The sequence below is a fragment of the Telopea speciosissima genome, chromosome 6 (assembly GCF_018873765.1).
Source record: "Telopea speciosissima isolate NSW1024214 ecotype Mountain lineage chromosome 6, Tspe_v1, whole genome shotgun sequence".
Taxonomy (NCBI): domain Eukaryota; kingdom Viridiplantae; phylum Streptophyta; class Magnoliopsida; order Proteales; family Proteaceae; genus Telopea; species Telopea speciosissima.
The window spans coordinates 37,591,401-37,608,049 of record NC_057921.1 but is presented as its reverse complement, the minus strand read 5'-3'; the positions used below and the strand labels follow the sequence as shown (position 1 = coordinate 37,608,049).

The following is a 16,649-nucleotide window of genomic DNA, read 5'->3' as shown; positions in this document are numbered from 1 at the left end:
GTAACTTGAAAACGGTCCCCAGAGGATCTGTCTTGTTCGGGAGCAAGGAAACACTTAGGTAGTCCTGGGCTTCTTTTGGTGACCCTTAGTTTCAAAACAGTGCAGGACATTTGGGGACTGCTTTCAAGGTGGTTTCCTTAGCATTCCTTTTTTCTCCTTTTTGGGATCAGCTACAACAAAGTATATCTGAACTTTACAAATGTAAAACTCCAAAAAATATGGAAGGAAAAACTCTTCCCTTTACAAGAATCAATCTTCAAGCAAGGAAAACCAAATGGTAGCAAAGGACTCCTAGAGACACCAAAGAACTCTTCAGTCAATTGAGCCCAATCAAAAGGGTGAGGACCAATATCAGCTTATAGTCTATGGAAAGATATGGATTGCTCTTAAAAAATCCTCCATTTCCTTTCCTTCCATAAGTCCCACCAACTGTGTAAGGGCACACGTTCCATAGAATTGACCCCTCCTTCTCAAATGGATTTTTTTGCTGATGCAAGAATATATGCTTCACATCCCTTAGCCAACTCCATTAGTCCATTAGTTTCCTGTACCATTTCAGCATAAAATACAATTCAAGATCATGCGTGTTGCTGTTTCCTTGTCCTCAACAACAAACTCCACTTGTTTTCTAAATGCCAGCCCCTTGATTTTAAGTTATCCAAAGCCGCCAATCAATAAAAGTAGCCACTCTTTGGGAGGGGGGGGGGGGGCTTGAATTTTCCAAATCCTTCTGACCTGTACTCCTGTAGCAAGGCTATTTCTTCCTTCTCTGAAAAGCTTGTGGCTAGCACCCTACTGTAGGCAGATAAGGAAAATAGCCCCTGCCCCTCCTAACTAGACTCTTGTGTCATCTTCCTTCCTGTTGAAATGATAAATGTATAAGTGGGGCACCAATGTCTAAACCTCCTTAACTTTCCTGTCAAATAGCTGCATATAAATTGGGGATTCCAAACAAGCTTACATCAACCACTCGAAAGCATTCTGCCACCATAGCTTCCTTATCCCTTGCTACCCTATGCAATTGTGCTCTATCATTGGGAGGTCTATGTTGGCATATTCCTTATTACATCTACTTAGGGATGCATTCCTCTTTCATAACAGGCAGTGAAACTTTGAGGCCTCTGTTGTTACCTGATTACAGTAAAAGATGGCTCAAATATGTTTGCCTTATCCAGATTTTCAGCATGCAGTTCATAATGCAATCAGTTTCTTCTTGATGTTGCATCATCCTTGTCAATACAAGTTGTTTATTTCATTTTGATCTGTTCCATTGTGGTAGTCAACCAAATTCTCAACTCTCTCCCTTTCACAAGCTTGGTTAGCAAAGTACGATTCTCATTGGCTGCTAGGTCTGCCTTGATCTAGAGGCATCCATCTCCATAGCCCTTTTTCTTTAGCAGTACAGGCCGGCTGGCCAAGGTTGCGCTCCTCCTTTTTTGAGAATCTATATATTTGTTTGAAACAGATATCAATATAGAGGGACATAAAGCAGGCTGGATGGCTGTGTAATCTTAAACCAGCTTGCTCATCCGTTGTTTGGTTGCATGGGCGCTTATCCCCTATATGATGGGGCGAAGGCTTTTATAGGATCTCCCATTCGTCTAAAAGGCCGTTCCTCATTCCAAGAAACAAGTTCTTGAAAGGGTTAGAGATGATGCAGCGAAGGTGCTGGCAGCGAAAGAAGTCTTCAACAGAGTAATTACAGGTAATGTGTCTGGTACTGAGTTGATGTACCAGGACCATTCCTTTTTCAGTATACAAAGAGGTGAACAATACATTTCCGGCTAGCAGATAGGCCCATTGTCACTCCTGAGGGATACATTTATTATATTATCAAGAACAAGTTAGACTTAAAATGAGATTTGTCAGCTTCAACATTGAGTTGATCGGAAAAATCTCCAGAAATCAGCAGTTAATCGGAGCCCTGCTATTGTCATGATTCTTGGTGGAGAAGATCTCACTGTCTGCTTCAAAATCTTCATCCTATGTGAAGTCAGACTTGAAAATGAGATTCATCAGCTTTAACATTGAGACAATCCAGAAAGGTTCTAGGAATCAACAGCAGATCAGAACCCTGTCAACATCATGCTTCTCAGTGGAATGCTTAAGGGAACAGAATTCCCAAAACAAGTTCGGGGTATGACAACCCTTGCTTAGCAAACTCATCTGCGACCTTGTTTCCACTACTTCTAGTTTGCCAATGAAACTGTTAGTTGATTTGAACTGTGAACTGATGGATTGGCCTTTTTAAATGGCCATAATGCCATGGTCGTCCCCTCAAAACTGTCATCCATTTCATCACATTTGCTTAATCCCCTCCACTATATTTGGAGACACCCCTTGTTTGATAACAGATCTATTCCAGTCCTTGGTGCAAACAGCTCTGCTCTTGTAGAGTCTCATTCACCTATGGGCCCTGTGAAGACTTCAACCACTCTTCCATGCCAAAGTCTAATTATCTCTCAATATTGATGGACCAGTATCTAAAATGCTGATCTGCTGGCATATCTTTGAACAGATCGTCAGCTACTGCCCAATAAGCAACCCTACATTTGATATTTATCAATCACTTCCCCAATAGGCGATATCCACTTGTTATGGAAAGCCTGTTGTTACTCTCCTTTCAAATACACCAAAAAAGAGGCTATTAGTACACCTTGCCAGAGAAATTTCCCCTTCCTTCCAAAAGGGGATGTATGCCATAACCATGTGAAATTTTTGACATCTTTATTAAACACCCAAAAAATATGAGACTTAACGCTGCTGTTTCCTTGTATTTTCTCTTTGTACCTATTATTTTCTTATTTCCATAATTTGAAGGTCAGTTTGGTCTAAAGTGCTGATCTAAGGCTACATTATCTTGTATGTTTGGAATCAAAAGTTTTGTATTTTGTGGATGGACCACCGGAGTTTGATATTGGTTTGTTGCACACGATTTACAGCTATTTCACTCCAGACACATATGCTAATGAACACTCAGCATCCGCTGCAAGGCTTGCAGCAGGGTTGTGTGCAGATATTGCTTCCACAATTATGACTGGAAATGCCAAGAATGGTTTTGCTTTGGTAGGAAGTACTTCCCACATGTTAAACCTTTTATTCAATGCTTTGACAATAATGAGGAATGGTTGTACGTTGCCATTGATCCTAACCTTTTAAACTGTTTTCATGGTTCAGGTTAGGCCTCCTGGTCATCATGCGGGTGTCAGACAAGCTATGGGATTCTGTCTTCATAATAATGCAGCAGTGGCTGCATTAGCTGCTCAGAGTTCAGGTGCCAAGAAAGTGCTAATTGTTGATTGGGTAATGTAAAATTGTAAACTTATCTTTGTTATCCATTTTGCACTCTACCCCCCCTCCTGGGCACTGATCCGTCCTTGTTTGGTTCATATATTGGATACAAACACCTAGCTTCATGATTGTGGTGTGGCATCCACTGGTCTCACTTGCTTGCCTGCTCCATCTATCTAGATTTGAGCTTGCTTGAGTATGCATGCAGTGCTTCCAGTTTTAAAGTATACACCATTAATTTATTCTATGTTGTTTGCAGGATGTTCATCATGGAAATGGGACACAAGAGATATTTGAGGCAAACAAATCAGTAAGCTACAACATAAGCATATCTAAGCTCATCATATGTAGGATTTGTTTTGTGTTGCTGATAGAAGTGGTCCTTGTATTAGCTTAATGATTTTGTGTGGAAGCATTAGAAATGCCAAACACCAGTGTTGCACTTCAGCTATTAAACATCTCTTAACATGGGGTTGAATGCACCTGAATTTTGCAATATTAACCTGGGTTATATTTAATACAATTAATCTGCATTTTCACCTACGAAGCTTCTGTATTGTCATATCCTTTGCATAATCAGAGTATTTGAACAATCAGGGCTCACCTAGGTTCTTGGGCGTTTATAAATGAAAAACAGTAGGTTGTTACATTTTTGTATGTTTTGAATGATACAACTCAACTCAGCCTTATCCCAACTAAATTGTGTTGGCTATGTGGATCATTTTTCTCCAATTAGCTCTATTCAAAGCTATATGTGTTAATAGTCATAAGCTATGCATGTCTTTCCTCACCATTTCTCCTAGAGTCATTTTAGGCCTTCCTGGCTCTTTTGACTCCTTCAATCTGAATCAAATCTCTTCTTCATATTAGAGCATTTAAAGGCCTCTGTTGCACATGTTTATGTCACCTCAATCGACTTTCTCACAACTTATCATGTATCGCAGCTACTCCTAAATTAGCTCTGATTTTGCTCATTCCTCATTTTATCTTTTGTAGTTTTACCACTCATCCATCTCAACATCCTCATTTCAACTATACTAAGTTTGTTTATATGTTATTTCTTCACTGCTTAACAGGCTATCGTTAAACTCCATACATCCTTACTGGTCATATAACCATCCTATAAAATTTTGCTTCAAGTTTTAAAATAATGAGTCGATCACACATGACACAACACTCTGGACGCTCCCCTCCACTTCATCCACCCTATTCTAATTCTTTGTACAACATCATCCTCCCTATTTTTCCTTCTTTTTTATGATTGAACCTAGGTAATCTAATTTTGCATTTTGCTCTATCTCTTTATCATCAATTTTCAACGCCCCCTACTTTCGGTCGAAATTCAACCGAAATCTAGTACATTTCGATTGACAATTTTGGCTGCACTGGTTAAATGATCATTTTCTGGCCCAAAACTTTTGTTAGACCCTAATTAAACATCTCTAAACATATTTGAACCTTTAGATTGTAAAAAAACACACCCGAAATGATAGTTTGGCTTTGGACCTGAAGTTGGTACTGTACACTATGTTTCTGTATCCTTTCTCTTATATAACCTACTCTACACATAATTTAGTACTAGAAAACACAACATTCAATAAAATATGTATGAACAATAAAGAAAAACCATTTAATAGTATTCCAATGTCAAAAAGTGTCTTGTTTAGATATGTTTGAAGCATTAGATTTAAAAAAAAAAAAAAATGAACACCCAAAGTGGTAGTTTGGCTTTGCACCCTATGATATATGGCAGCTGTTAGGGGGTACGATGTCTTGTATTCCATCGCTTGCATTAGTGGATTGATTCCGAAGGGCTGTAGGAATCGGTCCACCTTGCACGTTAATCTATGTTATTGGCATGGTCTCAATGAACTTGTGGGTCCGTGCGGGGGTTCAGGGCCGGCAGCCCCCGATATATTTTTTTAGGGCTATATGGGTATTTTGGTAAAATTCTTGTATATGGTTTCGTTACAAATTTGTAGCTAGGGTTCTGTCTCTGTAATGCAATCTGAGAAGATGTGAGGACAAGCGGCTGTAACCATATTCTCCATTGATAGTGAAACAGACTTCATCTCATCATGGACATAGGCAATCTTGCCGAACCACATAAATCCTTGTGTGCACTGTGTGATTGTTTGTTTGCGATTTCCATTCTTTTCTGCATCGTTATAGGTTTCGATTTCTAAAGCGGCCATACCATCCTCTGCTTGAAGAATCTCTCAAAGTCCATCACAACAGCTCTATAGGTGGAAAATTGAGGTATTTTGGCCAAATGATGCTTCAAATCCACCCAAATTTTAAAGTGGATGCTCCAGAGTTCACAATCAAGTCTTAATTCAGTAACAAAATGGACTTCTCCAACAAATGGAGGTTTTTTTAGTAAATCTGGAACTCTCAAGTGAAAGGGGGCGGAAGCTTGAAAGTTAGCCATGATGAGTTGAAATTTCATCTAATCTTGCTGAAATGAGTCGAAATGACTGAAATTTTTGGTTGAAATCTGGTATATAGATTCGACCCTTGTTTCATTTTCGTGAAATTTCAGTCATTTCAGCAGAAATTTCGAACCATGAAATTCACACACTGCATACTTTATTTTTGTTCTACTTATCTTAAATCCTCTTGATCCCAAGCTTGATCTCCATAATTCCAATTTTGCATTTGTCTCTACTTTTGTTTCCTATACCAAAATAATATCATCAATAAAAAGCACATGCCAAGGGATCTGATCTTGAATGTTTTTAGTAAGCTCATCTATGATTATTACAAACAAATACGGGCTTACACTAGTCACTGTACCGTGATACATATTTTTAACAAACAATTTCACTTCTGTTAGTTTTAGATACTTTATAGAGGTTATCCTACTACCTCTGTCTGTTTGTAACTTTTTTTTTGTCAATATATCTTTTTATTTCTCATTAAAAAAAAAAAAACTATATCTACATACTCATTAAAAATACCTTGCAATTTAGATCTCTAGGGACTCTATCATAACCTTTTTCTAAGTCAATTAAGATCATATGGAGATCCTTCTTACATTTTCTAAGTATTTCCATTAGTTTCCTAAGCAAATAAATAGCTTTTGTGGTTGATTTTCCTGACATAAAACCAAATTTTGGATTTATTCCTCTATAGTTACTATAGATTTGAATACCACATTTATTTTTATAAATCAGAACCACAATGTTTCTCCTCCATTCATTTGACATTTTTCCTGTTCCCCATAATTGTATTAATGTATTAAACAACTTAGTTATCCAAGTTATCCCACTAATTTTTCATATATATCTAGAATTTATGGTTTCTTTGATGGTTATTACAATCTTCTAAAACACTATTAGTATTTGTTTTCATTTAGTGAATAACACAAGTTAAAATCCAGCTTATGGATCTCAGATGCAAGCAGGCCCAATGCTCAAATTTTATGATCAAATCTGTGAGCAGATCTGAGATAAAGGACACAATTGCGTTTATTAAAGGAAGAAGTCCGATTGATGGAAGGGGAGGGAAAAGAGATGAGATGGATCTGCTTGGGAGGAAGAAGAGAGATGAAGAGAATAAATTAGGTACAGGATACCAATCCCGTATGCACTGCTCGACAATACCAAAACTCTAAAAAAAACTCGTATTCTTTACTCAAATCATCTCTAATTGATGGTGGGTGTATTATATGTCACACCCCGGCCCAGTTAATAAAGGGCATGGTGTGACTGGATGCCAACTGACATCCACACAACCACCAGGATCGCAAGTACAGTACTCCCATTCACAATTATAACAATACAGGAATCAAAATGCAGCGGAAGAGAACAATAATAATAATAACAGCAGTGATAGGAGAAAATCTAAGTGATAAGCATATTATATTGATTTAAAACTTGCATTTACACTGGTCAACTTCTCAAAAGTACAAGCTCAAAGGTTGTAAAAGCCACTATACGCTTTTCTATAATAAAAATAATTTATAAACACAAAAGAAACATAGCCTAGTCCGTCAGGCCACATCATAGAAATGCGCACGCATCGCACATGCACGAAGCATCATGTACTTCAAGCTCTTGCACCGCATAACCATCATCGGTGTGGAAATCCAAAGCAGCAATAGCTCCCATTCCTAGTTCCTCAAAACTAGCCATACTATTTGAAAAAGGAAATATCCGCTGGGATGAGCTCCACTGAGCCCAACAAGGGAAAGCATGCAAACAGATGCAAATAGTCTATGATGCATGTCTTAAATTTAAGCATGTAACTAGCAACAGATCTAAGTCTCATGAGGTTAAATGCTACTGTAACTGGTATGATATTCTCAGTTCCGGGATCACACATCAGACCCTAAGAATACCACTCTACTATGGTGGAAACCTGCCAGTACTGGAATTACACATCGGTCTCCAGCAAACCCCCAATGTTAACCCTACTGTACATCCCATTCCGAAAGTACACATCGGACCTAGGAGACAGATAAATGGCATTCTAGAATCATCCCTTCGGACCTACCACGAGTTATCCAACACCTCACCCCTGTTGGTAATGATCGTAGCGTTGGGTTTATGAAAGCCTAACCATATGCGTCTTCTAACATGAATGTCATATGATCCAATAGTAAGTAGTAAAGTAATTCAGTTCCATCACATCTCTCAATCACATCATTCATAGATCAAGAAGAATATGCAATGCATTATGAAATGCATCCTATTATCATGCATATTACTAATGTAAAAGAAAAACTATAATCTATATGCACATAATTCTGACATGATGTATGATTTAGTGTAGAAAGCATAAATACAAAATAATAACAAACACTCTTAAATTAAGATCAAATCCACTCACCTTGAATTGGATGATTTTCCAAACTAAAGTAGATCCAACTCTTGATAAACCTCACCCAAGATAAAGATTACAACCTATTTTAACAATACACAACATTGATTAGGTTACTAGGACAAACCAGAAACAAGCCCCAACCATTTAGGCAAAACCAAGGCAGCAAAGGAGGACTGGATTCAGACCAGTTTAGGGACCGAACATCCACAGGGGGGTAGCTTTTGCATCCGGTAGGTGTTGCAGAGCCTTGTTTTAAGGTCCATCATTCATGGATCTTGTCATGCACATACTAAAAAATACAAAATTGGCTTAGGGGAGAAGAAGATCATAGCAATTGGGTCAATTCAACCGAATTGCATGTTGGGTTTAGGGTCTTTAACATCAAAAACCCAATTTTCAAGGTTTGGGTTGCTTGAGTTAAGAACTCAGCAGAAAAATAAAGAAGAAGAGGAATCAGGTCAACTTTAAAGGTGACCTTTAAAGGATTTGGAGCCTACCTGATGGAGATCACAAGGAGGGAAAGAGTTGTAATTGGCCAATTAGCCCTTTTTCTAAGCTTTACTTCCTCCAAGAGCCAAGCCTCCATTTTCTCTAACACCCAAGACCTTCAAGTTTTCCTTCTCTATTTCTTCCTTCTTCTCCTAAGCAAAACCTATTCTGATTTAGGATAGAAAATGAATTCCTAAGCTAAGTACTTATATAGGTAGTCATACTAAGGCCTGTTTGGTTTGGCCAAGTTAGAATTGGTTTGGTTAATTTGATTCTTTAAACTAATTAAAAGACAATTAACCCCATAAGGACTTATAGTTAAGTTTGGGATTGATGTCCCGCGACATAATTGAGAACCCGGTCGTGATGGTACACAGGTAGCTCAATCCACATGGGAATGTGGGTCCCACAGGAGAAAATTTTCAGCCAATACTACACAAGTAAAACATTATTTTTATATATAGCATTACTAGCGGTTTATTACCTATGATCCGGCCTAAGAGATTGATAGGTTTTGGATATGCTCCACCCGGGTTTAGAGACGGCTCAATAAATGAAATGCCTGAGGATTTTCTTTTTAGCTCTTTGAGAATTATCCAACTTGAGTTATGAGTACGAATGATTTTTTTTTTTTCACCCAACACACTTCGCATGTAAAACTTATATGCAGGGTTCCGCTTGGTTCTTCAGATTCAATAATGGCTAACTGAGTTGGCTCTTCGGAATCCTCCATAGGTGAATTGAGGGATTGGTCCGAATCCTCAATCGATACAGCCCACAATATTGAAGCATACATGGATATTGAATTAGAACTTGAAATCACACAAGTTCAAATAGGCTCAAATTAGAGGTGGGTCTCACATTATATATATATGGAAAATGTTCTCTGTTTGGGGGGGGGGGGGGCGCAGGCTATGCCCAAACACAGTGGGGGTCGAAATGACCGTCCCACCCCCTATGAAAGGCAAAAATCCCGCCCCCTGAGATGCTAGTGTGCGCTCTTATTGGCTGCCGCGTGTGTGTTGCCCCTGTGCTCCCCCACAGAGAACATTTTCCCATATATATATAAAGGCCTTTTAAAATTCCTAAATTAACTCATAAAAGAACTCCTAATCCTAATCACTCTGACACACTCAATAAAGTAAATAAACTGAAAACAAAATTCTATCTAACTATTAAGTATCATAATCTAACTCACACTTAATTATTGGACTAGATCCATGTTAGCTATAGGAACTATGGTTCTGAAAGTGGCATCGGTTCCCCAGTTCAGACTCAATTCCTCGCTTAACGTTAGCGGACCTACAGGTTTGGTCAGACTCGATGACTATCCCAGTTGGGCATTTTTAGTGAGGAGAGCAAGACAAGCTACCTTTTGCTCATTACCTGATTTTGTATCGAGCTTAAGATTAGACTGAATGATGGTCACACTTTCCGTTTTACTGTGACTCTCCCCTTACAAGAAGCGGATAACGTAATATCGTTCCATTGTTGGTGTTCCTTGATCTTCCCTTCCGCTTCCGCAGTGTCAATTACTAAAGCTATTCCCTGGTGCATGCATTTGAATCTCGAATTGTTTCGTGATACAAAATCGATTTGAAAATAGCACGTTCATATCGCTTTTCGTTCCTTTCTGCCACACCACCATGGCCTCTATAATATGAAGCAGAAGAAATGAAGAAAATCCCTAACCTACCAAGCAAGTCCTTTCGCCCTACAGAGTGTCAGGCGCTGTTCGCCCATTAAAGCGGCGCATGAGCTGGGTACAAAACATCGTGAGATAGTTCGGTCCATATTCAGTGTGGGTGTTAGAGCATTGAGAGGACCTTAACCTAGTATGAGAGGATTGAGAAGGACGCACCTCGGGTGTACCAGTTATCATGCCCACCGTAAATGCTGGGTAGCCAAGTGCGGAGCGGATAACTGCTGAAAGCATCCAAGTGTTAAATCAACCCTTCCTGTGTACTGACTACCCCTGTTTATGAATTATTAATTAGGCCCATACAATGAAACCCAAAAATTCAAGTTCCAACCTATATTATTCTAATGCAACTTCATTAATAAGTGTAGATATAGTTTACCATCTGTCTTTAATATCCTCATCACTTATTAATGCATTATCATCTCCACTTTTAATTCATCTAATATGGTTGAAATCTCTACACTTCCTTTCCCTTAACAACAACAACAACAAACTCAGCCTTATCCCAACTTAATGGGGTCGGCTACATGGATCCAAACAAATAAGTATGGAAAACATAGTTTTAACCCCAAAAAAAAGGAAAGATGAGAGAAAGATGGGAAATAAATAGAGAAATGAAAGATGAAAGATAGTAAGAGGAAAGAGGCATAGCCCAACTTGTTAGGATAATCTCAGCTAAATGCGGTCTGCGGCATGGATCCTTGACCTCCAGTAGGCTCTGTTCGAGGTCATACTTGGGACAAGCCCTAGCCTATACATTTCCTTCCTCACCACTTCTCCTATGGTCATTTTAGGTCTGCCCCTAGCTCTTTTAGCTCCTTCAATCGGAATCATATCACTCCTCCTTATTGGGGCGTCATTAGGCCTCCATTGAATATGACCATACCACCTTAAACAATTCTCTCGTAGTTTGTAATCGATCAGGGCTACTCCCAAGTCCGATCTAATATGTTCATTCCGTACTTTATCTTTCCTTGTTTTTCCACACATCCATCTTAACATCCTCATCTCTGCTACACAAAGCTTATCAATATGACACTTCCTAACGGCCCAACATTCTGTCCCATACATCATGGCCGGTCGAACAACAGTCCTATAGAATTTTCTTTTAAGCTTTAAAGGAAAACGTTGGTCACACAACACTCCGGATGCCCCTCTCCACTTCATCCATCCCACTTTAATTCTCTATGAAACATCATCCTCTATGTCACCTTCTTTATTTATGATAGCCCCCAGTTATCTAAAATAGTCACTTTGCGGTATCTCTCTTTCCTCAGTCACCATATCAGTATCCATCATAGTGTGACTAAAATTACACATCATATACTCCGTCTTGGTTCTACTAATCTTAAGGCCTCTTATTTCCAAGGTTGATCTCCAAAGTTCTAACTTAGCATTAATCCCTTCTTTTGTCTCATCTACACTTCCTTTCCCTCCTTTTAGCTAAATTATAGATATCTCTTTTTCCTCCCTCCTTTGTGCTCAAATTGTTATCTAGATCCTCATATTTTTCAGTCCTTGCATTCCCTATTATATTCTTAGTTTCATTTCTAGTAAATTTTACCTTCTTAAATCCTCTTCATCCTTAGTCCTTTGCAAATTTTAAAATTAGATTTTTTAGCCTTAATGGCTGCTTGAACTTCATCATTCCTCCGCCAAGTTTCCCTAGATGAATGTCATTTTCCTTTAGATTCACCTTCACCTAGAACTTCTTTAGCTACATTCTTAATAGTTAATATAAGTAATCTCGTTTCACATCATGTTAGTGTCTCCATTGAAGTTCCACCTTCATGTGTTACTAATTTATCAGTCAATGTCTTAAAGTTTTCTCCTTTTAAGTTCCACCATCGTTATCCTAGGGAAACTAATCTCACGTTTATTATGATTCAGTGTTTGAAAACACATATCTATGACTGTTACTTTATGTTGCGCTGTTAAACTCTCCCCTGGTATAACTTTACAATCCTTACATAATAACTTATCAGCCCTTGTAGTTAGAAAAGAAATCTATTTGCTACTACTTTGCCCACTTTGAAGGTTATTAAACGTTCTTCTCTATTTTCGAAGCATGCTTACTAGTGATAAATCATAAGCCACAACAAATTCTAATACTGAAGTCCCCTCCTCATTCCCCTCTACTTTGCCCACTTTGAAGGTTATTAAACGTTCTTCTCTATTTTCGAAGCATGCTTACTATTGATAAATCATAAGCCACAGCAAATTCTAATACTGAAGTTCCCTCCTCATTCCTCTCTTCAAAACTATATCCTCCATGAACTAATCGTATCGTATTGGTGCATCGCTTACAAGGGATGCCTTAGCTAATCCTTTTTCACTATTCATTACACTCGGATAATAGTACACTGGGGTGCTTTCGGGGGATGCCCTAGGATCCATGCAAAATAGTTTGGCTGAAGTTATAAATGGTGATTATGATATTTTATACAGTTAAATGCTTGTTGTCACATTTGACATTAAGTTGGGTTTTTAGCATTTTTTGGCATGGTTTATGACATCATTCTACTTTGAAATATTGGTTCAATTTTTGAATTCTTTACTGAATGCATTGGATTAGGTATTGTATATTTCCTTACATAGGCATGAGGGAGGAAGGTTCTACCCTGGTACAGGAGCAGCTGATGAGGTATTTAATTATATTTCCATCTTTTCAAGTAGGATTGAATCTGTGGACTAGCTCAGAGAGTATTTCTTGAATTCTTGGAGATGATTGGAGGAGAAGAATATGTTCTCTCTTAGTTAATATGAAAATCATGTGCTGCTTATACTTGCATAATTTCATGTTTTGTATTTTCTTTTAGAAATATGAGTGCACTTGCTGGGTCTTTCCATTTCGTATTTGGTCACAAGCTATTGAATTTCATAAATTTCCAAACAAGCGATTTGACTTAGTTTTTTTTTTTTTTTGTGTGTGTACTCTTGTAGTCTAAAGCTATATGTATGCTTGCATGCGTGTTAATTTATTGATGATGCCACCTACACACAATATCAGAGACGTCAAAGGAAGTACTTCATGCTGTCATTCATTTTTCTGTTAGATGAGGTTCATGGAAACAGAGAAAATATAAGACTATTAGAGGAGCAATTTAGATCCTGTTAGAGAGTTCATGCTGACATTGGCAAGTATTTGATGTTAGGCTCTAGTTACAAGAGGGTTTAATATCTCCTTTTGTTCCAACTAGTTTTCTCTATTGAGAGAGAAATGCTTTTCGTACAGCTAATAAAGCTGTAAGGTGATGATACTACATACACAGTTCAATAAAACCTTATAAATCTTTTGTCTGTCATAAAAAAAAAGAAAGCTTTTATGTAGCTGCATGCCCAACATTAAAAAGTTCTATGTTTAACATGGTAGTCCCAAGTAGATTATTCTTAAAATTGCTGATTAGTTGCATCTAGCTATTGGAGTGTTGAACTTAGGTTGTTGACTCTCGACACCTCAACGGCTGGCTGTTAGCTCCCAAATTGTGCATGAGTCATTTGGTCCATACTCCAAAAAAGCCTTGGTGGTTGCATAGGGAGCCCTAGGCTCAGGTGTTATATCTTTTTTGGCTAGTTTTCTTTCTGTTTGGCGGTTTGCCATAGAGATTGAGTGTAACGTCCCAAACCAAAACAGGGTTCAAGGCACTGCTCTCGTGAGCACCGACCCAGAAGGTCACAGATAAACATGTAAAAGTAGTAGCAAAAGTCTCAGTATCACATACCACACAACGGAAGCATCAGATATTGGATAACAGTTCAAGTCAAAACTATACACTGGTGGCATAGTTCGAGAACTCAGTTTCGGTAATGGTTTCGTCCAGCCAAAAAACCGAGTTGGACCGAGATCTCGACAAGGTTTTAGGTCTTGGTTTTGCCCCTAGTTTCGCTAGGCCACGAAACCGAGTTCTGCCGAGATCTCGGAAAGATATTGTATTTTATCTTGTCTCAACTTGGTAGTGGGTTTTTGTGGTCATATGGCCAAGATAGGTCCAGAAACTTGACATCCAACCTATTTTAGGCCTTCTAAACACAATGGAAACATTAGTTTGTACAAATTCAAACCCAAAATGGTAATTTGACTTCAGACCTTAGGTTTGTGGTCTATAGCGTATGTGAGGTCTACCCTAGGCTATTCCACATAATATTTAGAACACGTATAAATAAAGTAGAGGTGTAAAACAACTTAAATAAGCATTAGGAATTAAAAAACATCAAACTATAAGCCATTTAAGTATTATGCATCATATTTATAATCATACAAGGTGATGGTTTGATGGTTTGTTAATAATTGTTAGAACTTGGAAAGAGACATAGATTAAACAAATACAAGTGTACTTAAAACTGTTCTTGAGATGCAATGCAGCGCCCTTGCCTGATGTTGAAGCTTCAATCTTGAATCTCCAAGCTTTAATCTTTAGTTGAGGTGAGATTTGCCAAAAAAAAAAAGAAAAAAAACCAAAACTCTCACCTGCAAGTGTTTTTCCTTCATAACAAAGCGAGAGACGAGATTTCGAGTTGAGGTCGAAATCTCGCCGAGGGGGTACCTTTTTATAGCTTGGTTTGGTCTCGAGTCGAATCGAGACCAAGATAAGTGCCGAGATCTCGACCGAGATATTGTCATTTTTCTGTATCGCCATTGGTCTTGTCTTGAGACCTGGCTAAACCGAGAAAAGATCGAGATCTCGGTGAGATCTTGTACCATGCATCTCGGCGAGTTGGTGCATTTTTTTTGAATTCGGTTGATGGTGTTGGTGGGTTTTTGACCTAGTTTGGTCATGAAAGTTGGTACCACACTTTTGGTTTTTAGCAATGTTTTACCATATTAGGATTTATGGAATTTTTAGATTTGAGAAAACCCCCAGTATTAAAAAGTTGAAAATTGCACCTACTGTCGAAAATCTAGTTTTTTATCTTGACCTGGGGGGTTGATTTTTTATCCTTTTAGAATTTGGGGTTTTTTAACTATTTTTATTGGATTCAAAATAAGGGGTATTTGCTTATTTCTTAATAATATCTTAAGTAAATGGTTCATTTACTTGGATGATATTAGGCATAAATAAGTGCCTGTTCTGATTTTTGGCACAAGTAAGTGTCTGCTATGCTTTCTGGCATAAATATGTGTCTGTATACCAAGGTTTCCCACCGAGATGACCGAGACCGCCGAGATCTCGGCCGAGACATTGTATTTCTCCATTTTGCCTTCAATCTCATCTCGGTTTTTGAAAAAACCGAGATATTAGTGAGGTCTCGGCGAGTTTTTGAACTATGACTAGTGGCAATTGTCTACAAAGGTGTACAACAAAAATTCTGTTCATGTTGTGCATACAATATATACATCTCATAAACACTGTTCATCCATTAATCAACATTATACATTCTAAAGTAACATTGTTCTCAAAATAGCCCTCAGACTTTGAACTCCTAACACTACTCATAGTTCAAAAACTTAGGAGCTGTATAAGCCTCCACCCCTGTCTCTTCATCTGGAAAACATCAACTTATATAGGATGAGCTTACGCCCAATGAGGTACACATGATTCTGTACACATAAGCATTCAAATACAACATAATAAATAGAGACATAAATAGCAAATCATAACATTTTATTCATTAATTAGTTAGGTTTGGTCTTGGCCATTTAGTGAACTAACATTTCATTCATTAATTAGTTAGGTCTGGTCTTGGCCATTTAGTGAACTGCTGTAGTGCACAATTTGTTGAGGGTAGCAGTCGACCTCGTATCATTATTCTACTCGTATTCCCAGGTACTGCAGCCCTGGGGAGGATGATACGGTGAGCATTATAGACGAACTCTACTCCCGTGTATCCAGGCACCGGAGCCCTGGGCAAGGAACCCTCATCTAATAAACATCATACTATTTAGATGAGCTCTACTCCCATGTATCCAGGCACCAAAGCCTTAGGGGAGGAACCCTCATCTAATAAGCATCGTACTAATATAGACGGGCTCTACTCCTATGTATCCAGGCATCGAGGCCTTGGGGAGGAACCCCTCATCTTTAAACATAATACTAGATATGTCTACTCCCATGTGTCCAAGCACCGTAGCCCTAGGGGAGGACAAGCTCTAGTTCATTGTAGGCCACATCTTCACCTTGTTCCAGGCGACCGGAGCCCTGGGGCGGACATGGTCCTAAACATCATAAGACCCTCATCCAATACATAACCCCCTACTGGAAAGGGGACGGTAGTCACAGGGATGTTTTACAAAGTTACCATTAACCATACATACATATATACATACCTCTCTTTCATTCATGTACTTCCACCTTTCATTATCCTTTTCATTTCATAATCATTCATTACTTTCTCCTGGCAT

The 16,649-nt window shown here is 38.4% G+C and overlaps 1 protein-coding gene across 5 annotated transcripts in view; it reads left to right on the top strand.

Annotated features, from left to right (window-relative positions):
* LOC122664591 (histone deacetylase 15) overlaps nt 1-16,649 on the top strand; it is a 60,307-nt gene that overhangs the window by 16,365 nt on the left and 27,293 nt on the right. For all 5 annotated transcript variants that reach the window (XM_043860472.1, XM_043860470.1, XM_043860475.1 and 2 more), the window contains 4 exons: nt 2,943-3,066; nt 3,178-3,303; nt 3,551-3,601; nt 12,885-12,953. In XM_043860472.1, the coding sequence (XP_043716407.1) occupies nt 2,943-3,066; nt 3,178-3,303; nt 3,551-3,601; nt 12,885-12,953 (370 nt within the window). The remainder of the gene's footprint in view (nt 1-2,942; nt 3,067-3,177; nt 3,304-3,550; nt 3,602-12,884; nt 12,954-16,649) is intronic.